The 23,765-nt window shown below is 61.0% G+C and overlaps 1 protein-coding gene across 1 annotated transcript; it reads left to right on the top strand.

The window, feature by feature from the left end:
• Positions 1-308: 308 nt before the first annotated feature.
• ABHD18 (abhydrolase domain containing 18) lies at positions 309-19,345 on the top strand. The gene is made up of 13 exons (XM_054690692.1): positions 309-3,667; positions 3,855-4,021; positions 4,937-5,021; positions 6,611-6,711; positions 8,947-9,025; positions 9,102-9,187; positions 9,943-9,969; positions 12,581-12,719; positions 13,770-13,859; positions 14,357-14,458; positions 15,373-15,730; positions 16,315-16,477; positions 17,367-19,345. The coding sequence occupies exons 1-13, from the start codon at positions 3,314-3,316 to the stop codon at positions 17,416-17,418; spliced, it is 1,803 nt and encodes a 600-aa protein (XP_054546667.1). The 5' UTR covers positions 309-3,313; the 3' UTR covers positions 17,419-19,345.
• The last annotated feature ends 4,420 nt before the right edge of the window (positions 19,346-23,765 follow it).

The following is a 23,765-nucleotide window of genomic DNA, read 5'->3' as shown; positions in this document are numbered from 1 at the left end:
GCCCCCCTTGCCCGCGGGCCTGCAGCGCCCGGGCTGGGAGCCGCCGGGGCCGGCGGGGGGCACGGAGGCGGCGGGGGCCCTCGGTGCCGGCTGAGGCCCTGCCGCCTGAGCTGGCGCTGGAGAGAAGTGATGGAAAAACGCACTTGTAAGATAACGCAGGTCTGCGCGCAGCGGCTTCGGACTCGCGTGCGTTTCCAGCCGCCCCTGAGACGCCCGCGACTCTGAGGATGAAGGTCCAGAAATCCCGCGCCTGGTGACAGCTCGGGAGCACCCGCCTCTCCCGCAGGGCAGCGGTGCTGGTGGCGGTGCTGGTGGCGGCGTGGCCCCGCGCGGCTCCCTTCTAGGAAAGACTCACCCCCGCTCTGCGCTGGAGCTTCTATTTCTGTGCGGCCCTGCCGTGCCCTCGCCCGCTGGCCGGGGCGCGCGGGGCGGCAGCTGTGCCTGCTCGTCTAGTCCGTACTGGAAAGCGGGCCTGGAGCTGGGACGCTCGCTGGTGCCAGCACGCTGGGCCTCGGGGCGCGGTGTGGTCCATGTCACGGCACCCTTGGCGAACTGGAGTTATTTTTAGCCCAGTCTCGTATTGTCTGCACACTCTGGCACTGGGTAGCCACTCGCCCTACGTGGAAGACCCACGTGCCTACAGTGTCCCCAAAAACCGAGTTTGGGGACTACAATGGGATTTAAGAGCACCCCAGCCCCGGCTCCAGGCGCGAGGCGAGGCAGCAGGCGTGTGCTTGTCTTGGCCGCTCACGGGCGGGAGCCAGGCCAGGGGGTCTGGCTCTGGAGAGGCAGTGCTGGCTCTCAGGGCCTGTGACAGGGCCTTCAGGTGACTCAGGAAACCTTTGCGGTGCAGGGCTTAGACTTAGAAGTGCCGGGACAGTTAAGGCGCACGAGAGTGCAGCCGTGTGCAAGCACCTGGAGGGCCCGCCAGCACCGCGGCGGCCTCGTCCACCCGCCCAGCCACTCGCTATTAAGGCGGCCGCAGGTGTGGCGTGTCGGCCAGTCTGTGGCTCTGAGGGAGACGTGGGATTCTGCGTGGGCACTTGGAGTGAGCGCCGGCCTCTCCTTCCGTTTCCCCCAATGGACACCGGGCCCGGCCCCTGGCGGCCCTGACGGTGCCCAGCTCGAGTCTCCCCCTCAGGGTGAGGCGCCTTCTCCCCCGTGTCGTCTTCACACTTTTTTCCTCGCTTTGTCTGGACATCGGGGGGCCTGTGCTGTGCCGGGAGGGCCGTGGTCCCCGGGGGTGCCTGTTCTCGCCGCAGCGGGGTGCTCCCGGAGGGGAGCTTGCGCAGTGCCGTCGTGCGGGTGGCGTGGCTGGCTGTGTCCCGCGACGCTTGCTCTCTCCATCGCCGCTCCTCAGTGCTCAGTTTTATTAAGTGCTGGGGATTTTGTTGGTTTTATTTACGTCTCTGGGCTGGGCTTTTTTTTTCATGTTTAGCCAGTAAGGCTAGTGACTGTAAAATAGTTCTTATTCTATTGAGGTGATTTTGGTCTGTAGCCCTAAAATAGTCCTGTCTCTTACCTCAGGCCCAGCTCGGGGGTGTCTGTGATCTGTCGCCACAGCAGGCACGGAGCTGCTTCTCTGAGATCCGGGCGGCCGGGTAAAGGAGGAGTCCTCGAGCCCTCGGTGGCTTTTCAGGGTTTTAATGCCATTTTACCAGGTCTAGGCAGGCAGGGGGTGGGGGCCGGGAGGCTGGCAGGTCCCCCAGCCCCTGGCGAATCTTCGCTCTTCCTGGGCTCCAGCGTTCTCGCGGCCTCCGCTTCTCTGCTGGTGCTGCTCTTGCCTGGGCTCCCTCGGTCATTCTGTTCCGCGCCGCTGCCGCCTAAGCCCAGGTGAACCCACCTGCGCGCACCCACGCCCTCTCCAGGTGCCGCCACCAGGCAGGCGTACAGGACCGCAGGGATCCCTCATCCCTCCTAATGGCAGAAAAGCTTGACATCATTTACCCTACATGTTCTCAAAGAATTCTTTTGACTTCTCATTGATTTTATTTTCCATTTTATTAATTACTAGAAAATGGTTGGCACTGATCATGGAATACAACTAAGACTAAGACTGACTATGACGACATAAGATCGACATAACTTACAAGTATCAAAAAATAAGAGGGTGTAGGGACATAACAGGCTTTCTCAACTTTCAGTGTCAGATATCGCCTAAAGTTGATAAATCAAAGATTAGCGCTAGGCGTACACTTAAAGGTGTAAAGATAATGAAAAAAAACTAAAATGGCGCTGGGGAGCCCAGAGCAAAGCCATGCCTGCCGTCCCTCCTCCCGCGCAGTGTGGGGTGCACTGAAGACATCACTCTCAAACTCCCACTCAGACACAACACAAATTATATGAACAATTAAAACTAAAGAATCAGGGCCTCCCTGGTGGCGCAGGCAGTTGAGCGCAGCACTCTGAAGCTGCCCGCAGCCTCTGCAGCGCGGGTTCGATCCCGGCCGGCCAGGCAGCTACCCACATGGCATGGTGGACCTCTCCTGTCTCCCCGCTGCTCCCCTCAGCAGTGTATTTCGGTCCGTCTGACTGTTCTCTTCCCAGCTCTGTCTCTGGTGAATCCTCTCACACCCCACACTTGTGGCCTGTACCCCAGCTCTTGTGTAAAAAAAAAAAGAAAGAAAAGTAAATAATCAATAAAAATAAGCGAACTAAACCAAGAAATTATGATAATGATAAAGATAAGTGTGCCAGCTTCCCCTCCATCTAGAGAAAACGAGATGGGCCCGTAGATCTGACACTGGTCCAGCGGACAGCCCGGAGCAGAGGGGAGAGAGCCTGGGAGGGCGCCGGCAGTGGGCTGGGCTCTGGCTTTGGAGAGGCCCCTCGGGTCTGTGTGCACTTGCGCCCGTAGGCACATGGTGGACGCTGCGACCTGTGCCATGCCGTCCCGTGACGAGGCGCTGCGTCGTATGCAGGTGGGCCAAGAGTATGGTGGACAGCAGGGTCCCCCAGCGTCCTCACGCGGGCCAGGTTTTTACCAGAGGGGCTGAGCCATGTCCACGGAGGTTGGGGAGACGCGCGGGCAGTGGGGGCACTTGGGCCTGCGCTGGCCACCAGCCTTCCCGGGGTGGGCGTGGCCCTGCGAGCCGCAGGCCGTGTAGAGCGGCTGTGCCCACTGTGCAGCAGGAGCACCGAGACCGGAGGGCTGGGCACCCTGAAGCTCTGGGACAGGCTACTGCTTGCTACTGTTCCGTGCCTCAGGGGCAAGCCCTGAGCCAGCCAGCGACACCCTGGCCTTTAGACGACAGAGAAGGTTGAAATAAGCCCTTTAGAACTTCCCGGGGGCTGCGAGGGGCCCGCCCGGCGTATGGGGCCGGGTGCGGCGAGGTGGTCAGGCTGTGTGCCTGCCCTGCCCTGCCCTGCCTGCCCCCTGTGCGGCCGCAGCTGCCCGCACAACCTCGCTGTGCCCTGGCGCCCTGGGCAGGGCCGTCTGCCTGTTCTGCTCCCCACTCTGTCTCTGGTGAATCCTCAGCCTGATCTGTTCCTCCAGCGCTATGCGGACGGGAGCGCGGCCGCAGGGTCCAGGACGGAGCCTGGTAGCAGCCCTTGCCCGGCAGGTGTCCATGGCGCCCGGGCTCCGTGCTGGGGGCCTGCCGGGGCGCCTCCGGCACTGCCCTTCGGCCCAGTCATTGCCTTCCTTGTGTCCGGCTCATTTTGGGGGGTAAGCTCATGGTGGGATTCCAGGCTGCCCCTCGGGTGTCGGGGATGAGGGTGGACACAGGACTTTGTATTTGGGGCTAGCGCCGGCCAAGACCCCTACCGTGTCTCCCGGAGCCGCCGCCTCCCTCGCAGACGTGCTCCCTTGCCTGATGGAAGCTTCTAGGTGTGGACGTCAAGTCTGTCCGCAGGTGCTGTGTCGGGACACCGCTGAGGCACGGGCCAGACTGAAGGAGACCTTGTCCCGCAGATGCGGGTTGCCCCTCATGGGCGTGAGCAAGCTGGACGTGCTCTACCGGAGACTCCTCCTCACCAAGCTCTTCATCCGAGGATGGGGGCGGCCGGAGGACCTCAAAAGGTCAGTGTTCCCCGGGCGTGGTTCTGCATTTGTTGCTTCAGTAAATGCTTAAAAATCTGTTTCAGTTATAAACTCTTCCTCTCTGAATGTGAGATGATTTTCGAACATTAAACTATGCAAAAAATTGAAATGAATACTGCTTATCTTTTTAATTATTTCCCCCATATTTTAGCTCATGTGATCATTTATTGAACTGTTGAATTCAGATTTTAAAATAAAGAACTCTCAGAAACAAACTGGAGCTTGGCATTAACAATTATCAAGCTGAGGGCCTCCCCGCTGGCGCAGCAGGTTGAGCACAGCACTGTGAAGCTGTCCGCAGCCTCTGCAGTGCGGGTTCGATTCCCGGCCGGCCAGGGAGAAACCCACATGGCGCGGCAGACCTCTCCTGCCTCGCCCACTGCTCCTCTAGGCAATGTCTTTGGTAGTCGGCCTGTTCTGCTCCCCACTCTCTCTGGTGAAGTCTCTCACCTTCCCATGCCTTTGACCTGTACCCCAGTTCTTGTATAAATAAATAAATCTTTAAAAAATTATCAAGCTGAGGGCAGTGGTTTCTTGGGACGAGTTTCCCTGGGTAACCTGATAATGGCCACAGATCTGGGATATGCATGTAGCTCATGGAAAAATCTGGATTTAATGACTATTTAGGACTTACACCTTTAATTTTGAGGGTTATACATATTAGTTACTTTCTGAACAATGTTATATCTCATGTATTTTCTGAGACAAAGTGTCCACTGGGTGGGGGGGGACAACAGCCTGATCTTCTCTTCCATTGGTTAAAACTAAAATTTAGTATGACTGATGTACACGCCTTGCTGATTTTTAATCACTGTTCATTGCTCCTGTGTAGTGGATGCCAGGGGTGGGATAAAAGATACAATTTTTCCTTTTCTTCTTCCTTCCCGGTAACAGGCTCTTTGAATTCAGGAAGATGATTGGAAATCGAGAAAGTGGCCAGAATCTGGTTTCAAGCGATTATCCAGTCTACATCGATAAGGTATTCAAATGACAGAAAATCAGGCATAGAAATTCTGGTCTAACACAGAGCTGTAGCAAGATCAGTCTAAGTACAATGAACTTGGCAACACGAGTGTGTGCAACCCGGACACTTGTGGGAAGGATTCGGGGGTGTCTGGGACCTTATGCTTGAACCTCGCCTAAGGGTGGGAAGTATTCAGAGCTGGATCCTTTTGAGCCTCATTTTGAATTTGTAGGCACAGAAGGGACAGAGGGTTAAAGTAAGTTACTCAGCATTTCAGAAGAATTGTAAGCTAGGGGCTCACCTACTGGAGAGCCAGCCCTGAGAAGTTATTCGCAAGATACTCCTACGCAGCATCTGGGAAGTGTTACAGCCTGAAGGGGTAGGAGACCGCGCTACAGTCCGTGTATCCATTATCAACACCCCCCACTTCCCCTACCTCCACCCCCTGGTGTCACTAACCTGCTGTCTCTGGTTCACCTATTCTAGACATTTCACATGCGTGGAATCATACAATATGTAGTATTTCGTGTCTTCACTTACTGTATTTTCAAAGCTTGTCCATCTAATCCAGGGTAGAGACAGTAGCGCTGCTTTATGGCTGAGTAATATTCTGCCATGTGAATCCACCATAATTTGTTCCCCCATTTATACAGTGGTGGACATTTGGGTTAATTTTCTTTGGACTGTTAGAAGCAGCTCTGCTGTGAACCTTCACGTTCAGGCGTTTTCCAGATGGTTCAGGCCTGTTGGGTTCACCGTCACTCGCCGCATAGCGACAGGAATAGCACCTGAGTGGGCTTTGTTGGGCAGCTTCCCAGCCACGCGCTGATGGCCGGGCTCCCGCACACCTGGGCAGACCTGGTAAGGATGGAAAGTTACTGGCAGAAACACAAGGAAATTAATTCATGAGAAAGTAGCATTGTAAGTCGTTTACAAAAAATGTGATTGCATAATAAATAATGGTAACACAAAAGCTAGAATTTGTGCTTAAACTAGATGTAGACAATATGCACATTTTTTTTCTTGATTGTAATGAAAATACGTGGTGCTTTATTACTAGTGAACCACTGACCTCATAAAGATTTGTATTTTAAAGAAATACTTATTTGAGAGGGGAAAAGTTTGGTGCTAAATGTTAGCAGCTATCTTTGCGGTGTGTGTGTCATATTTTCCTTTATTTAATGTGTTGACGTGACTCACTATATCAGTGGGTGGCCTGAAAATGAGCCACTAACGTATCTGGTCAAACCTTCCTTGATTGTGGCAAATTGGGGTTTTTTTGATTTGTAAATTGTCCTTATGTATACTTTCATATTCCTGAATTTTTCTATTAGCATTTTGCTTCGATTTGCTGCTTATCACTGTACTAATGAGGTTTATAGTCCCAGCTGCACTTTATTAAAGGAAGTAGAAGGAAAACTGAGAAAGAGTCACATCTCTAGAAAGCGTGTGTGGCAAAGCACGCTCACAGCGTGAGCAAAGAGGGAGGAAGTGTGGAGCGCCCTGAGAAGTTTCTCATTGAACACAAGTGTGTTAGAGCAAAGCGCCGGGATCCACAGGCGAGCCCGTGTGCTCATGCACATGTGGCTTCTCTTTCCTTCCAGATTGAAGAGCAGTCTGACTGTAAGATCCTGGATGGGCACTTTGTCTCCCCCATGGCCCACTGTGTGCCGGACATCATGCCAATCGAATCTGTTATTGCAAGGTAAGCATTTTTATTCAGAAAGTTAAATTATTTATGATCACTGAAAATAAATGTGACGTTATTTCAAATTACTTAGCATTAATTATAATAATTATTTAACATGATTCCTTTCAAATGGATGGAGGAGAGTAAAAACATAGAGCTCCCTTATGTGTGTTAACTTATGTGGTCATCAGCTTGAAATAGACTGTTACAAATATGTTTTATATAGGCCTTACAAACCTAAAACCTGTAACAGGTGCACCAGAGGTAGAAGCAAGTCTAAGCATACCCCTGCAGCAAACCATCCACTCACAAAGAAGAGATAAAAAGAAAAAGTGGGGAACAAAGAAGCTGCCAAGCAGGCCAAAAGCAACCAACAAAGTGATAATAGTGAATCCAAATAATCCACAGCGGAAAACGCCTGCATTAGAAGAAAGAAAAAAGGCAAATAAACAGCCAGACTTTACACTTCAAGGAACCAAGAAAAGAACAAAGTCCAAAGTTAATAGAAGGCAGGAAATAAAGATAAGAATGAAAATATGAACACGACCGAAAAGATTATATAAGAAAGTCAGTAAAACTGACAGCCTGCTTTGTGAAAGGACGCGGAGACAGCCTGTAGAGCGGCACACCAGGCAGAAAGAGAAAGCGCTGAAAGCTCGTGAAGAGGAGCCATCACCACACCCAGAGGCACAGGCTCCTGCAAGGCTCCTGCGAACACGTACACACCACCCGGTCTCCCCGCCTGGAGGAAAGAAATCTCTGGAAACACACAGCCTGCTGAGTCTGCATCAGGACCAAATAGAAGATCTGACTAGTCCAAGTGCTGGAAACAAGATTGCCTCAGCCATCAGAGACATGTGGGCCGGGCGTGCCGGCGCCTCACAACGCTGTGCCTCCTGCCACCTGAAATTTGCATGGAATCACAAATGACCCCAAACAGCCAACCCAACCTTGAGAAAGAAAAAGGAAACTGAAGGCGCTCCACTTCCCAGTTGCACTTCCGTGCAAAGCTGTAGTCATCAAAGTGGCATGGTCTGAGCATAAAAACAAGCACCCAGATCACAGAACAGAGTGGGGGGCCCGGAAATGAACCCACACATCTGACCAAATGATGTACAAAGAAGGAACCAAGAACGTACAGTGGAGAAACAGTAATCTCTGAAACAATTGGTGCTGAAAACTGGACTCCGTCTCTCACACACACAGACCACTCAAGATGGAGTCAAGACTGGAATAGAAGACCTGACACCATTAAACTCCTAGGAGAAAACTATGGACAAGCTTTTTGACATCAGTGTTGGACGTGATGTTTTGAATCTGACCCCAAATGCAAAAACAAAATACCTGGGACTTCATGTAATTAAGAATCTTGGCGGCACAGGAGGCGCCCGCGGAGCAGCAAGGACGCCTGCAGGCCTCTCCCGGGAAGGGCTTGGCGCCCCGCGGACCCGGGCCTCATGCGGGTCGGCAGCCAGTGGGACGGACAAGCTGGGGTTGAAAGCTGGGCGGGAGAACGCAACGGACATTTTGCCAAGGAAGAGCGCGCAAGGGCGAGGTCACCAGCGCGCGGGAGGATGAGCGGGCGGCGAGGGCCCGCACCCGCCGGGGAGCTGTCGCCAAAAGGCCGCGGGAGCAAGTGCTGGCGGAGGCGGGGCGGGCCCTGGCGGCCAGACGGGTGGGAGCGCGGCCGTGGTGGGTCGTGGGGCGGCTGAGGACCTGCGGAGAGCCGCCCTGTGACCCCGCAGCTCACTGCTGAGTGTTCATCTGAGGGAAACGGTCATCTCTGCGAGAGCTGGGCGCCGCGATGGTTCTTGTGATGCCCGAGATGGGGGTGCGGCGCGTGGCCCCTAGCAGGCGGCCAAGTGGAAGCTGCCGGATGGGCCCTGGGCCCGCCGGCGACAGGGGTGTCTCCCGCAGGGAGCCCTGCTCCCCTGTGGGCATCAGACACACCAGGGCAGCCGCTGCAGAGACCCGGACAGCCCAGCTGGCGGGGCGGCTGGGGGGCGTGGGGGGCACTGACTTAAAGAGAAATACTTCTGGGGCCGCACGGCAAGAACATGAAACACGGGGTGGCAGCCGCGCACCTGGCGGGTGGCTGCAGGCAGGTGTGGCCAGTGGAGAGGAGCTGCTGGAGGGGCCCGGGGCCAGCTGCGGGGTGCTGCCCTGGAGAGTGGGGAGCCATGAGCTCAGGAAAGGGGAGTTCGCCTCCGAGTTCCTCCAAACGGAGTGTCCCGGCGTCTTCTCCAACAGGTTCCAGCTGATCGTGCCCAAGGAGTGGCAGGGGCGGCACCGGCCGGTGTGCATCCACCTGGCAGGCACCGGCGACCACGTGAGTGCCCCTGCCCCGCGGCCCCCCTCTGTGCCCCCCCGCGGTCCCCCCCACCTCACCCGCCCTCTCCCCGCAGCACTACTGGAGGCGGCGGACGCTCATGGCGCGGCCCATGATCAAGGAGGCGCGGATGGCGTCGCTGCTGCTGGAGAACCCCTACTATATCCTTTGTGGGCAGCGGCACCCCACGAGGCACAGACAGGGACGGCGTGCGGCTGCGCTTCGAAGGCAGCGAGAGTCTTCCCGCCCGGCCCCCCAGGCGCCCCCAGACCTCCCAGGCCCCCCAGGAACCCCCGGCCACCCAGGCCCGCTGTGAGTGAGCTGCCCCGGCCCGCACCTGAGCACCCACTGAGAGGCCGTGCAGGCCCGCCCGCCCCCCACCCCACCCCGCCCAGGCCGAGCCCCGACCCCAGCAGCTGCTCCCTTTCCCTGAGGGGAAAGGGGGGATCACCGTGGGGGGCGGCGGCCCCTCCCGCCCACGCACCTGCGCCCCACCAGCCACGCCCCAGGGTGGGGGGACCCCGCGGGCCTGGCGCTTTGGCCGCAGAGCCCCCTAGGCGAGTCCTGCCGTCCTGTGAGCTCAGTGGCCGCTGAGCCCCCGTCTGGGAAGGAGTTCTTTTCTGAGTTTTCTAGATTTTTCTATAATTAGCACATAAATGAAAACAAACTAAGCATTAAGTTGAAGACTGCACCCCTGTAAAGGTGCTGGCAACGCTGACGGGAGTGTTAAGAGGGTGAGCTGCACCTCAGCAGGCCTGTAGCAAACAGCCCAGAACCTGGGCCTTCTCCACAACCTCTCTGAGATGAGGAGGACACCTCACTGTCAGTGTCCGGCATCTTCAGGTCAGCACCTGCTCCCGACGCCAGACGGGGCATCTGTCCTCACTGACACTTTCTCTTTGACCCACTTTCCTAGACGGCTGCAGGAAACCCAAGGACCAAGTGTGAGTATGAGTCGTTGCTCTCGTTCTGCCACATTTCCCTCAGTCTTTTGATAATCGTTTCTAAGTTTAATATCGAATGGCATTGGAGGGGAACGGTTATAAAACTAAGATTTAGGGCCTCCCTGGGGGCGCAAGGGGTTGCACCCAGCACTGCGAAGCTGTCAGCAGCCTCTGCAGCACGAGTTCCATCCCAGCCAGGGAGCTACCCACACGGCGCAGCAGACCCCTCCTGTCGTGACCGCTGCTCCCCTCGGCAGTGTATTTCGTCAGTCTGCCTGATCTGCTCCCTGCTCTGTCTCTGGTAAGTCCTCTCACCACCCCCCCCCGCCCCCCCGCACTTCTGGCCTGTACCCTGGTTCTTGTGTGCATAAATAAATCTTTAAAAAACAAAAACTAAGATTTGACTAAAATTTTTCTTTTAAGATGTTTACATTTTAATATCTGAGAAAGAGACAAGAACTTTGAATAGGCTCCTTTGAGTAGGCACCTCACTTGTAAGGTGATACTGAGGAAGTGAAACATTTTCCATTTTTAAGTCCATTTGCTTCGTGAAGTCAGCCCCAGCCCTTGTTCAGGCAGAGCACAGCGCCGGCGAGCTGAGGACAAGCCCTTCCCGCCCTTTAAAATGAGGGGTTTTGCAGGCAGTTCCTGCATTTCCACGGCCTGTGTTGTGTCCGGCTTTGGCTCCTTCCGTGTCTTGCCGCAGACCCCGGGAGCCCGTCCTCACGTTCACGGACTCACATCTGGCACATTCTGGGGAGACGGACAATGGCCAGACCCTCCGGGAGGAGAGCGAAGCAGGCAGGGGCAGAGCGGAGGGCCGGCGGGCGTGCCGGAGGTGACTGGATGCGGGGCGGAGCGCCGAGGGTCTTAGAGAAAGGGTGATGTCGGGCACACTGCCCCCCGCCGGCACCTTGACTGAGAAGGCGCGGCCTCTGTGGGTGACCGCTGCCGTGGCGGGTGCGGGGCGTGTTGGCCGGCCCCGCCGTCCCTCTGGAATGAGCCTGTGAGACCTTGAGCAAAGTTCAGGCGCAGCTCAGCTGTCAGCATTTCTCGCCCTGAAGCTAAGTCTTGAAGTTAGAACTCGGGGTCACTTTTGCCCCGTCCAGAGGCGTCAGACACCAGGAAGGTGCAGGAGTGGTGCTGAGGCCACCACCCTCCGGCGGGCAACCTCATTTATAAAGAAGGAATCTGGGGTGATTTCCTCCCCAGAACTACAAGAATTATGCTTTTAAAATAGCATGTGTTATTTATTTTTTAAAGATTTATTTATGTTTGCATACAAGATCTGGGGTACAGGCCAGAGGTGTGGGGGTGAGAGGATTCCCCAGAGACAGAGTGGGGAGCAGAACAGGTGGATCCACTGAAACCCACTGCTGAGGGGAGCAGCGGGGTGACAGGAGGGGTCTGCTGCGCCCTGTGGGCAGCTCCCTGGCCGGGGATTAAACTCGTGCAGCGGAGGCTGCAGACAGCTTCCTAGTGCTGGGACTTGACCCCTGCGCCACCAGGGAGGCCCCAGCAAATGTTACTTAGCCAAGAGCTATAACCATGTTTGAATGTATTTGTTTGATTTTCTCTAGTAAGGCATCATAAATAAGAAATGACTTGCCGTTTAAGTAATACTTCCATTTTTAAAAGCCCACTTCAGCCTGTTTTCATTAAAAATGGCTGAGCGGTTTGAGGAGACAGGTGCCTCCTGAGAAGCAGCCACAGCCCGACCTGGCGTGGAGCTGGGGTTGAGCCGGGGGCGAAGGAGGGCGGGAGAGGACGGGGCAGTTGCGTCCAGGCCCGGGCGTGCCCGTGCGGGGCGGGGGCAGTGTGGTTTGGCCGAGAGCCTGCGGGGGGAGGGCGAGCCTCCGTCTCCCCCGGCCCTACCTCCGCTTGCCCTGGCCGCGCTCCTGGCCTCCTGCCTGCGCATGAGATGACTGTGCTGGAGTGAATCGTTTCCACCCCGCCAGGCAGCATCCAGCGAGCGATTCGTGAGCATGTCTCTCTCTGAGTCATCGTGAGGGGGGGCTGCAACTCGGGGGCAGCCCGCCCCACCCCCAGGAGCCGTGCCTGGAGGCGATAGTCAGGTGCCCGCGGCGGCCTCGGGCTGGCCCTGCTCTCCGCTGTGGCCACAGCTCAGGAGCAGGGCCAGAGCCCAGCACGGCCACCTCAGCCGGGAGGTGAAGCGTCCCCAGGGCTCCCTTGTGTCCCACCCAGTGTCTTGTGGGAACACGCGTCGTAACAAGACTCAGCAGCACCTGAGCCTGCTCCTTTTAAAAAGAATTTTATGCTCTGAGAGCTATTGTGACGATTTCTCATACTGAGCTGTTGTAAATTTGATTTTCCTTGTAGCAAAGTGGTCATTGCACTAAAAGTTGGCTCTGCAGACACATTATTTTCCCATAAATATTTTAACATAAAAATGTCACTGAATACACAGCCTTCCTGGGCCAGAGCAGCGAGACAGTGAAACTCCCGGCGCTCTGGAGACGCCCCACTCCCAAGTCGCCTTCAGGGCTTGGCCTGCGGCTTCAGGGCTGGGCCTGCGCTGGGAGGCCAGGGGGGCCGGGCCTGCGGGGAGGGGCCGGGGGCCTGGGGTGACTTTCGCTTATCTCTGAGCCAGAAGGTCCAGCCTGAGGAACGTGTCGGACCTGTTCGTGATGGGCGGCGCCCTGGTGCTGGAGTCGGCAGCCCTGCTGCACTGGCTGGAGCGGGAGGGCTACGGGCCGCTGGGCATGACCGGCATCTCCATGGGTGGACACGTGAGTCCAGCGGGGGTGGCCGGGCCGCTGTCGGACGGGGGACACGGGTGCTCTGCACTCTGGTGGGGGCTCTGCCTGAGTTCCTGTCCGGCCCTGGCCTGGGAGAGCACAGACCTGCGGTGGCCGAGCCGTCGCCTGCGCCCAGGCCTGCGCGTGTCGCGCCGTCACGGAGCTCAGCTTCCAGGTCGCGTGCGTACATGCGTTGCGGCTGCCACGTCCTGCCCGTGCCTGCCCCCTGACCTCTGTCTCTGGGATGTACCAAAACAGGGGCCAGCCTTTACTCGGCAGCCTTCCCACACCTTAACCGGGTGAACGTTCTAAGTCTGCTCTCCGCGCTCTCCCGACGGTCAGGCGGAGCCTGCTGTTGCCAGCTCCCGGCTCTGCGCGCGCCCCCCTCCACCCCACCGGAGTCAGCGACCAGGGAAAGGCCTCTCCCACCCGCAGGTGCCTCTGGCCTCTGCGGCGCCCCTGTCTCAGGCCCATCTGGCCAGCCCGGGGCCCAGCACTCAGGCTTCCTGACCCCTTCTCTGACACGTCCTCTGCTCAGGCCTCATCTTATTCACAGGACACAGGGGCCTCCATGCCGGGCCCCATCCCCTCCCTCGAGCCCCGCCCCCTGTCTCTGCCACAGCGGAAGCGGCCGGGCCTCTGGGCACTCTGCCCACACTGTCCCCTGCACACGGGCCCTTCTTCCAGCCCTAAAAGCCTCAGCCATTTCCCGACGCCGTCTCTGAGTCCGCAAGCCAGGGGTGACTTCTGCCCCCCACACACTCCTGCACCACCTCGGTTCTGATCCCACTTGAGCTCAGGGTCCTTCTCTCCCTTGGGTGGAACCAAGGTCTGTGGCGCTGGCCCCACACAGCCTCCAGTCTTGGCGGCTCTCCCAGAGCCCGGAGGGCATCCCGAAGTCCCTAAATGCTCTCGCTCTCTGAGGGGGGTCGTTGCTGAGTCTGCGATCTGGGGATTTAAGACTCGCTAGACAGGTGCATGAGCGCGTGGGGGCCGCGCCCCATCCCCGGCAGAGGCCTGACGCCGCATGCCCACTCGCAGATGGCGTCCCTGGCCGTGTCCAACTGGCCCAAGCCCGTGCCGCTGGTCCCGTGCCTGTCTTGGTCCACAGCGTCCGGTGTCTTCACCACGGTAATGGCGGGTGCTGCTGCCGGGAGCTGTCGGGGGTGGAGGTGGTGGACGGGCCCGAACCAGGGCTGCCTGGGGGGGGTCACAGGCTCAGCTTAGAGCTGTGCCTGTGCTGATTCCTCCCAGATGCTGGGACAGTCAGCAGGGAGGGTGCAGGCCCCAGCCCCGGGCAGGCTGCCGACTGGCCGGAGCCCTTGGGGTGTGGCGCGGGCCCCTGCCGCGTGTGCCGCGTGCCAGCCTCAGCATGGCGCTGGAGCCTCGCCCGGCCGCACCCTGGGCATGCTGGGTGCTGAGCAGAACCTGCCTGGCTGGCGCGGGCCCTGCGGCCTCGGTCCCCAGGCCCAGCTTTGCGCTGGGGCAGGCGTGCCTGGCTGGGCCACTCGGCCGGCTGAAGACAGACGCCTCAGCTTCGGTCTCCTGCCCCCGCTCCATGGTGACAGTGGCAGTGCTGGAGCAAGTGCTCCCTGGTGTGGTGGTCTCAGGCCTCCCTGCTCTTGCAGGGCGTGCTCAGCAAGTCCATCAACTGGCGGGAGCTGGAGAAGCAGTACTACACGCAGGCGGTTTACGGGGAGGAGATCACCCACATGCTTGAGTACTGCGGGGTGAGTGGCCCCTGCTCGCGTGCCGTCGGGGGCCGGGAGGTGCCATGTGGCGTGATTCACTTTTTGTAAGCATTGCGGTCTTTAAGAAACAGTCGTGTTGCCTTTTTCTTTTAAAGCTCCTCATTTACCCCGAGCGATCACTCAGTGTGATCCCTGTCACCACCCCAGTGGCGTTTTTCACAAAAATAAAACAAATAATTGAGATTTCTGCGGGGCCGTGAGAGCCGGCAGCAGCCGAGCCGCCGAGGGGAGGAGCAGGGCTGGGCGCCCCACGCGTCCGTGGCCTTTGTGGCCGCTTCCAGCTCGTGATGCCCGGCGGCCGGCAGCTCCCGGCCAGGCCTTGGGCACACGCGCCGTCACCGGTGGCTCCTTTCTCCCTTTTGATGCTGCTTTCGCTGTTCAGCCGTGTGCTTAAACCATGTGGCGTTTGCAGGTGCTTACGCCCAGGCCGTGCTTCTGTGATTTCAGTCCATGCTTTTTCCTCAATAATTTTAAATTCTTCGGTTTACCCCGAGGCCGGGGGGCGGTGTCCCCTTTCTCCACTGCCAGGACAGCCCACGAGCGTGTGGAGGCGCCAAGGTGGGCACAGACCATGGGGGACGAGACACTGCTAACACCCCGAGCACCCCCACCCGCAGAGCTCATCCGTCCCCCTGGATGTCCGCCTCTGCCCGCTGCGGGGGACCCCCCTCCGGCCCCCAGCCCTGGCGACCAGCGCTCTGCCCGCTGTCTCTGAGTCGCAGCCACCTGGTCAGCAGCGTCCTCGTGTGGCCTGGCCTGCCCTGGCCTGCCCTGCCCTGCCCTTCGCACATTCCGTTGGCCCGTCTCTGTGTCGGTGGACATTGGTGTTGTCTCGACAAGGTTGTCAAATAAATCCAGCTTCACATTAGAGACTTTTCACTTTCCTGTTTCAGGCAGATTCTTTCAAAGTGGGACAGGAGCCCGTGACGCGCCTCCCTGGCGGTGCAGACAAGCTCGCCGGCCTTAGCCTGGCCCCGAGCGCTTTCAGCTTGGATGGGAGGGATCAGGCTGAGTCCCAGAAGCCTGCTGAGCGCCCCGAGCCTGCCGCGGCCTCTGTGGGCGCCCCGGCAGGAGGGCTCTGGCGGCGGGGGGTGCCCGAGGGGGAGCGCCTCGGCCCAGCGCCTGGCGCCGGCAAGAGCCCGCCCCGGGACCCCAGTCCGCAGCCCCGCCCGCTGCCCGGCCCGCAGGGGGGGCCCCTGGCCTTCATGAAGGGCGTGATGGACGAGTGCACGCACGTGGCCAACTTCTCAGGTGCGCGGGGCTGCAGGTAGCCAGCTGTGCCGTGTGAGGGCATTGGCGAGGTGTTTCCAGGCCCCTTGATACGACCCTCTCGGGTTTTCAAGCGCGTTCACGCCTGGCCCCAGAGGGGTTCCCAAGATGGGTTGGTTATTTGGATGTGTCCTAGCGTAACCACGAAAATCTCAGACCATCTTATTAGTTTGTTAAAAATATGCCGGATTTCGTATTTTCTCTAGCGCTCATCTCACTGACTGAGGGGCATCATGCCAGGGTGGATGTGGCTGGGTAGTAACCTGACGGGAAGCTGCAGCTTGAGCAGCTCCCTGCCCGCCTGTGACTGCAGAGTCTTTCTCCTCCCAGAGCACCTGCCCTTTTAACATGTAAAGTTTTCACTGACAAATATTTTACTTCCCATATTGCATGATGTATTTTATTTTCTGCTACAAGCTACAGTAGCTGTAAGAATCTTACTGCTTTCTTAACATGTATGCATCGCAGTTTTATTTCCTTTTTTCTTTTGTATTTTTTTAAAGCTTAGCTATTATTATTTTTCTAAAGATGTGTTCATGCGTCGCATTTTTAAATCCTCTCCCCAGTGCCCGTTGATCCCAGCCTCATCATAGCCGTTCAGGCCAAAGAAGACGCCTACATCCCCCGCACGGGCGTGCTCAGCCTGCAGGAAATCTGGCCCGGCTGCGAGATCCGCTACCTGGAGGGCGGCCACATCAGCGCCTACCTCTTCAAGCAGGGCCTCTTCAGGTGAGGCGCCGGCCTGCCGTCCCCATGAGCCTCAGCTCTCCTGTGGGCGCCGCCCACTTCTCCCCCCTCCGCCCACACCCACCGCCGCGCTCGCGGCCCGCAGAGTGGGGCCTGAGTGTTAGCAGCCGGCGCGGCTCCGTTGCTTGTTACAGCTGGTGCCGTCTTTCCCAGCTCTCTGAGCTGCGTTGTTCACTTCTAATCAGATTTGATGGTGACCGATGCCCGCGGGTGTCCTGGGCACCGCAGGCCCCGGCCTCGCTGCCCCACGAGCTTCAGAGACCTCAGAGACCGCCTCCGGGTCTGTTCAGGGTGCAGACTGGAGGCTACAGAACGGACAGACTCATGGTTATATCCAGACTGGGTGAAAATAGAGATAAATGTGTGTTCTAAATGCAGAGGAAGGACATGAAAAGGTGACGAGCGTGTACTTCAGAATGCCGAGCTCGCAACGTTTTCCTCTTTCTGCATTTTTAGATTATCTGAATATTGTACGATGAAAATGTATTTTACAGCGAGAAGAAATCACAGAAGATTTAGAAACAATATTTTACAGTGCCGGGTCCGATCCGCACCGCAGCGCGCGGCCTTGAAGGGGCCTAAAGCTGGCTGAAGGCGCCTCCGCCATAGCCTGTGTCACCCCCCGAGAAGCTGCGTCTCCAGTTTCTCCTCCTGTCACTTTATGTCCTTCATACGTGTCACATGTGTGACGTCACCCTGGACCCCCTTCAGCCACCTTGAGGCAGGTTTGAGGGCTCGGGGGACAGACCCCCGACAGAACTCCCCCCACTCTCCTAGCCACGCCCTGCAGATCGCAAACCGCAGGTAGCTTGGGGTGGCGTGAGGCGGCCTGCGCCTCTGTCTCTAACTGCCCTGCTTTCCCTCCACCCAGACGCGCCATCTACGACGCCTTCGACCGCTTCCTCCGGAAGTACGCCAAGTGACCCAGGGGACCCCGCCGCCGAGGGGCCCCGTCCCGCTGGAGCCGCCGCCCCGCAGGGCTGGAGCCGCGTCCAGGTCACGCCGCCACCCACTGGGGTTTTAAATCCATCTGGATAATTTTAAACCAATATTTGGATGAAATAATGAAGTATTTTGTTACCATTTGTGGGAATCTCATATCCAATGTCTAGTCTGTTGTGCTATTTATGAAGACATTGTTAATTATGAATAATTTATTAATTTAAAATAAATTTATTCATAGGAATCCAATAGGTTCTTAATAGAACTGTTAAGTCAAACTGAGTGTGACCCGTGAGGCCATATCGTGTCCTCAGCTGGCATTTCTCCCACTGCCTGGGTTTCAGAGCACGTTTCCTTCTTTTCACCGATCCAGGGGAATTTTGTAATCTTGGGTTATTCTTTCTGTTGCTTCCCTTCTCTCTCTTTGGTGTGTTTTTTTCATTTTACCTTTTAATTTTCTTTTAAAAAGTTTTTTCGTTAATAATTTTTAAATATAATTTTGTTTTCCACTTTAATTTTCTACCTTGCAAATAAGATGTGAATCAGTGTTAGCTCTGCCTTCCACTGACACCTGATAGCGCCCCGAGTAGGCGCTTCTGATGATTGCAGTGCAGGCAGGAAGGCGGGTTAGAGGCGCAGCCCTTTACAGCTTTGCCAAATGTTAGGGGAGGAAAAAAATGCCAGATGTGTTTCACATCATCCTCTGGAGGTTTCAGTTCACAAGAAAGGTGCAGCTGGGCGCCGCGCCCGCCCTGGGGTGCAGACTCCCAGCTCCAGGCCGAGCACGGACAGCTTTGGGGTTTCGGTTTCAGAATCTGCGCCACAGATGAAATTGCGAACAGCACATTCAGTCATGCTGGGTCCCACGTGGTTTGATGTGACAAGGGCCGCGCGTTAGCACGGGAGGCACGTGGGAGATTTGTTCGCACTTTGGGGTGCGGCTTCTCAAGGGGGAGCAAAAAATGCTGACTTCAGTAGGAAATACTTTGGGTGGCGGGTGAATGCTTGGATGAGTGTGTTCGAGTTTCATTTCTTTGAAATCTTTGCCACTGAGGTTCTTAGTCCGGTAGGGTCCCGAGTGACAATGTGCCTTCGCGGCCTTTTGGAAGGCGGCCGCGTCCCTCAGACGTCGCACCAGCTTCATTTGGTGAAACTGGTTTAAAACGACTCCTGAAATCATGGCTTGCAGATGAAGTCCTGGCTTCTGAAGCTGCGTCGGCCGCCAGCCCCCACGTCGCAGCCCGGGAGCTGCAGCCGCTCACACGTCGCCCTGGAGTGTCGGTGGAGCTCAGGTGCCAGGGCCGCGCCTCCGTCGGGAAATACCTTCCAGGTGGAGTTCAAGGCGCCGAGGCGCGCGCTGCAGCCCCCGCCCCGCGGGACGACCACGAAGGGCCGAGCCCCTCTTGGTTGTAATGAACTCGCAGACGTCCCTGCTTTTGCCCCAATGAATGTGAAAGAAGGTGTTTTTCAAATTTCGTCTCGACCAGACGCCGTGAAGTTGGTTCGCCGCCGCGTCACGGCCCCGGCTGTCCGAGCGCCCGCACCGCACACAGCTCGGCCCCCCGCCGGGGACCCTCCCGAGCCCGCGCCGGCCGCACACAGGGCAGCGGCCTCAGGATGTTTGCGGGAGCCACAGCCACGGCCCCTCCCCGGCCGCTCCTCCAGGGCTCGCCTCGCTTCAGCCGCGCTTCTGACTGGGACGTGGTTTGGGGAAGCCTCTGAATTTCACCATTTCCCGGTGGTGTAGTCGCTGTGCGGGCATTTGAGGTAGTTTCTCACGAGTATAATATTTGAATGTGGTGCCTTCTCTGGTCAGGATTGTTGAGTTGTTAACACTGAAACTGAAATTTAATTTCCAAATTTTTTGTACTTCACAATAAAAGTCCATCTAAAAGTTGGTGACTTGTGCCGTCCAGGGTCGCAGGCGCTGTGGGTGCAGCAGCCCAGTGAGGGCGCGGGCGGCGGGGGCTGCCCTGGGGAGGCCCTCCCTGGCAGAATCCCAGGGAACCAGCGACTCCACAGGACTTTGAAAGCTGCTTCCTGGAAAAGTGTTGGACCTAAACCCAGAAAGCTCGCCCTCGGGGGTGAAGAGTCCAGAGTCCAGCCCAAGCTGCGGTCAGGAGTCAGACAGCGCCCCTGCCAGCCTCAGCGTCTGCCTCCGGCAGTGTCGGCCTCACTCTGCCCCTCCAGGAGCCGGGTAGGAATCCAGACTCACACCACCCAGCCGTGCGGCCAGGGCCAGTGTGGGAGGCCACTCCCTGATGCCCAGGGGCACGCCAGCCTGGGAAGCACCGTCCTGAACCAGTAGTCAGCGCCAGCCGAGGGTTGGGGGAACCCCAGCATGAGACCCACTGGCCCTCGGGACGCAGACAGTGGGGCTCCCCAAGCAGTTCACAGCCCCCCAGAGACTCAAGTCCACTTGGCTTGCACTGAGCGCTGTCAAGGCTCCCTGGGACCCCACACCAGCCTGGAGCCTGGGAGCATCGAACAAACTGCCACGGCCTGTCGGCCCTGTGGCGGCCCTCGGGAGGCCTGATAGCCAGAGTGCCGTGAGGCGGTCAGTAGGGGCAAGACCAGTTCCGCACGTGTGGGCAGCGCGGGGCTCCGGGAGAGTCAGGCTCTTGGGGCTCACAGGCCCTGCTGAATTGGGGCGGGGGCGGGGGAGCAAAGGCCGGGCGCACAGGCCTTGCCAAGCCCTGGGGAGGCCGGGCGAGGACTTTGCTCGGGCGAGGGGGTCAGGCTGGCCCAGCAGGCCCGGCCAAGGCAGAGGCCCGGCCATCCCGTCCGCGGAGCCGCAGGGCGACACCCTCCGGGGCGCGCCCCGCGGGCGTGAAGGTGTGTGGGGGTGCCTGCTTTTCACCCTCAGAACCTTCCCTCAGTCCCCGGGTTTTCGTTTTTAAATGAGCCTAGAATTAACCCTTATGCCGAAGTGGCACCTTGGGGGCGCCACTGCCCTTGGTGCGCGGACACCGAGCGGGCGGCTCCGCGGCCGCGGCCGGGCTCGGACACAAACGCCATCCCCGGCGCGGCCCCGGACAGGCGCCCTCGCGGCTCGGGGCCCCGCGTGTCTGCCTCGGGCGCGCGGCCCTCCAGCAGGTGCCGTCTCGGGTCAGGGACAGGTGCTCCCCGCGCGCCGAGTGTCCACTGCGGGCCGGCTCCGGGGCGCGCGCGCGGGGCGGGCGGGGCGGGCCGGGCGGGCCGGGCGGGGCGCGCGGGAAGGGCGGGCCGGGCGGGGCGCGCGGGGCGGGCGGGGCGCGCGGGGCGGGCGGGGCGGGCCGGGCGGGCCGGGAGGGCCGGGCGGGCGGCGCCCACAGCGGGGCAAAGGTTCCGGCGGCTCCGATCGCGCGCCGGTGACCGGTGACCGCGCCGCCCCGGCGCCGGGGCTTCTTCGCAGACGCAGAGCGGCACAAGGCGCAGGTCGGTACCGGGGCGCACTGGGGGCCGCGGGGCTGGGCCGGGGCCACCGGGAGGGCCGGGGTCCGCCCGCGGTCGCCGGCGCCGCGCCCCGATCACGCAGGGCCCCGCCCGAGGGCCCGGCGCAGTCACCGGCCAGGGGCGCGCCCCGGGCGGCCGGGTCCCCGGGGCGCCTCTCGGGGACGCGGGACGCCGCTCCACGTCCGCCGGGCGCGGGGCCGGGCGGGGGCGGTCCGCTCGCCGGGGTCAGCCTCGCGACCTGGCTGCCCCGCCGCGGGGCGGGGGTCGGGGCTCTGGCCCTGCGCCCGGAGCCGCGGGTGAGCGCCGCCCCCTCGGCCCCGCGTCCCTGCCCGGCCACGTGCGCCCCGCGCGCCGCCCCGCCCCCAGCCCCGGAGCCCCGCCCCGCCCGCGGACCCCGGCCCGGAAGCCCCGCCCCCTCCGCAGGCCCCGCCCTCTCCCGGCCCTCGCCCCGCCCGGCCCCGCCCCGCCCTCTCCCGGCCCTCGCCCCGCCCCGGCCCCGCCCCGCCTCTCCCGGTCCGCGGCTGGCCCCGCCCTCGCCCCGCCCCGGCCCCGCCCCGCCCTCGCCCGGCCCCCGGCCCTGGCCCGCGGCTGGCCGGGCGGCGCGGGGGGGCGGCGCGGGGGCGGCGCGGGGGGCGGCGGGCGCACCGGCGGGGCGGGCGGCGGGCGGGCGGGCGCCGAGCGTGACGTGGGTCCCGCCCGCGGCGCCCGCGGCCGCCGGGGCCCGGCTCGGCCCGCGCGGCTCCGGCCCGGCGCGCGCTCCCGCGGCGGGCGGCGGCCGCCAGGTGAGGCTCGCGGCGGCGGGCGTTGGGCCGACGCGCGGCGGCGGCGGCGAGCGGGCTGGCGGCGGCCGGGCTGTCGGCGCGCTGGCCCGGGCCGGGGCGCGGCGCGGCCCCGGCGCAGACACGGGCGGCCGCGCTCCCTGGGCCCGGGGCCCCCGCGGCGGCGGCGGGGGGGGCGGCCGCGCCGCTCGCGCCCGGGACGGGGCGCCGGCCGGGCGGGGGGCGCCGGCGGCCGCGGGCCGCGGCCGGCCGAGCGGGGGGGCCCGGCGGCGGCCGCCTCGAGCGCGGGGCGCGGGGGGAGCCGTCGCCGGCGCCGGTGCGGGGCCGCAGCGTGCCCCAGGCCGCGGTGCCCGTCCGGCCCCTGGCGCTGCCCCGGGCGCGCGGCGAGCCGCCCCCCGACGCCCCGGGGCCCGAGCCCGCGCGGGGGGCCCCGAGCCGCCGCCGCCGCCCAGGAGAACCCCTGGACCAGGGGGCCGCCCGGGCCCCGTCCGCCGCCGGGCCGGGGCCGCCGCCCGCGCCGGACGCCCCGGAGGCAGGTGGGTGCCGGCGCCCCGCGCCCCCCGCGCCCGCCCCGCGCCCCCCGCGCCCCCCGCGCGCACGGCGGCGGCGCTGGGCCCCGCGACGAGGGGCGCCCGGGTGTGGAGCCGCCGCCTTCAAGTTTCTGGTCAAGTTCAGGGAAGCGGCGGGGGCGCCCCAGCCTCCCAGCCTCGCGTCGCCGGCCGAGGCCGCGGGGAGTCCACGGGCTTCCCGCCCCGACGCTGTCCCGACGGGAGCGGAGAGGGCTGGGCGGCTGGGCGGGAGGCCCCGACGGAGGCGCGCCCGGCCCGGCCGTGTCTGCTGCCGGCCTCGGCCTCTCCTCAGAGGAGCCGGGCGCGCTGCGCCTTCCTCCCGCTGTTCTTGAGGGTTTTGACACTTGGAGGAAAACGCCTTAGAACTGCCGGATCTGCCCCGCGCCCTGCCCGCTGCAGAGAGCTCTTGGTTTTCTGCCATTGCACAGCAAAGGAAAAGCTCCGTAAATTTAGCAAACCTAAAGCCGCCCCGGGGGTCTCCCGAACGGCTGTCGCCTCCCGGCCGCAGACACAGCCAGGGGACGGACACAGCCAGGGGACGGACACAGCCAGGGGACGCGCCAGGCCAGCTCGCAGCGAGCCTGTGGGCGTGGGGGCCTCACGGCTTTCCCGGTGAGACTCAGCGTTTTCATGGGAAACACCGTGTGGAGCCGGCTGGTGTGGCCGGGCGTCCTCCCTGCCGGCCGGGTACAGCGACGCGGTCCTGAGGCTGGGGTGGTTCCCGGGAACCGCAGTTTTCCTGACATCTCTGCGGCTGCTCCCTCTGTCCCTGGGGAGCTGCCCCCCAGCTTCTGCCACAGTCGCTTTACCTGGTAACGTAGATGAGGGCGCAGGAAGGCCCCGGGCTGAGGACCGGCCAGCGCCCCTTGGAATCTGCCCAGGCTCTGAGGCTCACGGGGCGGGATTGAGTGTGTCCACACGTCAGCTCCCAGCACCTGCGCCCCTCGCCCAGGGCCCGGCTTCCTCCTTCCTCCCAGAGCAGCACACCAGGCCAGAGCCCCCGGGGGCCCGCACGGGCTCAGAGGAGGGGCGCAGAGCTCCCTTCCCGCGGGGGCCCGGGGATTCCTCCTGCAGACCGAGAACTCTCGTGAGGGGAAGTGGACGCTGCTACCTGGAGCGACAGGCTCACACCTGGGTCCTGCCCGCCCTGGCCCCTGGCCCTGGGAGGTACAGGGACGCCAGCCCCAGCCTGGCCGGACGCTGCTCACTAGGGACGGAAATCCCGCGGGCTGCGGGCTGAGCCGCCAGGACTGCTCTGCCCGGCAGGGGCTGCCCGCAGGGGGCTGCGGTCTGAATTCAGGCAGGGGCCCAGGGGGATCTCCCCATGGCCCAGCCTTATTTATTTTGGCACCATTACTAAAAGCACAGCCTGGGGCTGATTTACGCCTTCCTCAGAGCCACCTTAACCTCCGCTTTGCCGTGGCTGGGAAGCCGCGCCACCGCCTCCTGGGTGTTCCCTGACCCTCCAGAAACCTCCAGCGGGCGACATGGCCACCTTCATGTTTAAGTGAGTTACAGACACGAGAGCTCAGTGGGCTCTCCCTG

Source organism: Talpa occidentalis, unplaced genomic scaffold (assembly GCF_014898055.3).
Source record: "Talpa occidentalis isolate TD23 unplaced genomic scaffold, MPIMG_talOcc4v2.1 talOcc4.8, whole genome shotgun sequence".
Classification (NCBI taxonomy): Eukaryota; Metazoa; Chordata; class Mammalia; order Eulipotyphla; family Talpidae; genus Talpa; species Talpa occidentalis.
This window is presented reverse-complemented; position numbering and strand designations above follow the sequence as displayed.

What these genes read in the sequence shown, in the direction of transcription:
- ABHD18 (XM_054690692.1), top strand. Translation starts at nt 3,314, where the DNA reads ATGGGGCCGGGTGCGGCGAGGTGGTCAGGCTGTGTGCCTGCCCTGCCC. An exon ending in GCATCTCCATGGGTGGACAC is followed by an intron (nt 12,720 to 13,769) that starts GTGAGTCCAGCG and finishes GCCCACTCGCAG; the next exon opens with ATGGCGTCCCTGGCCGTGTC. An exon ending in CGTCCGGTGTCTTCACCACG is followed by an intron (nt 13,860 to 14,356) that starts GTAATGGCGGGT and finishes CTGCTCTTGCAG; the next exon opens with GGCGTGCTCAGCAAGTCCAT.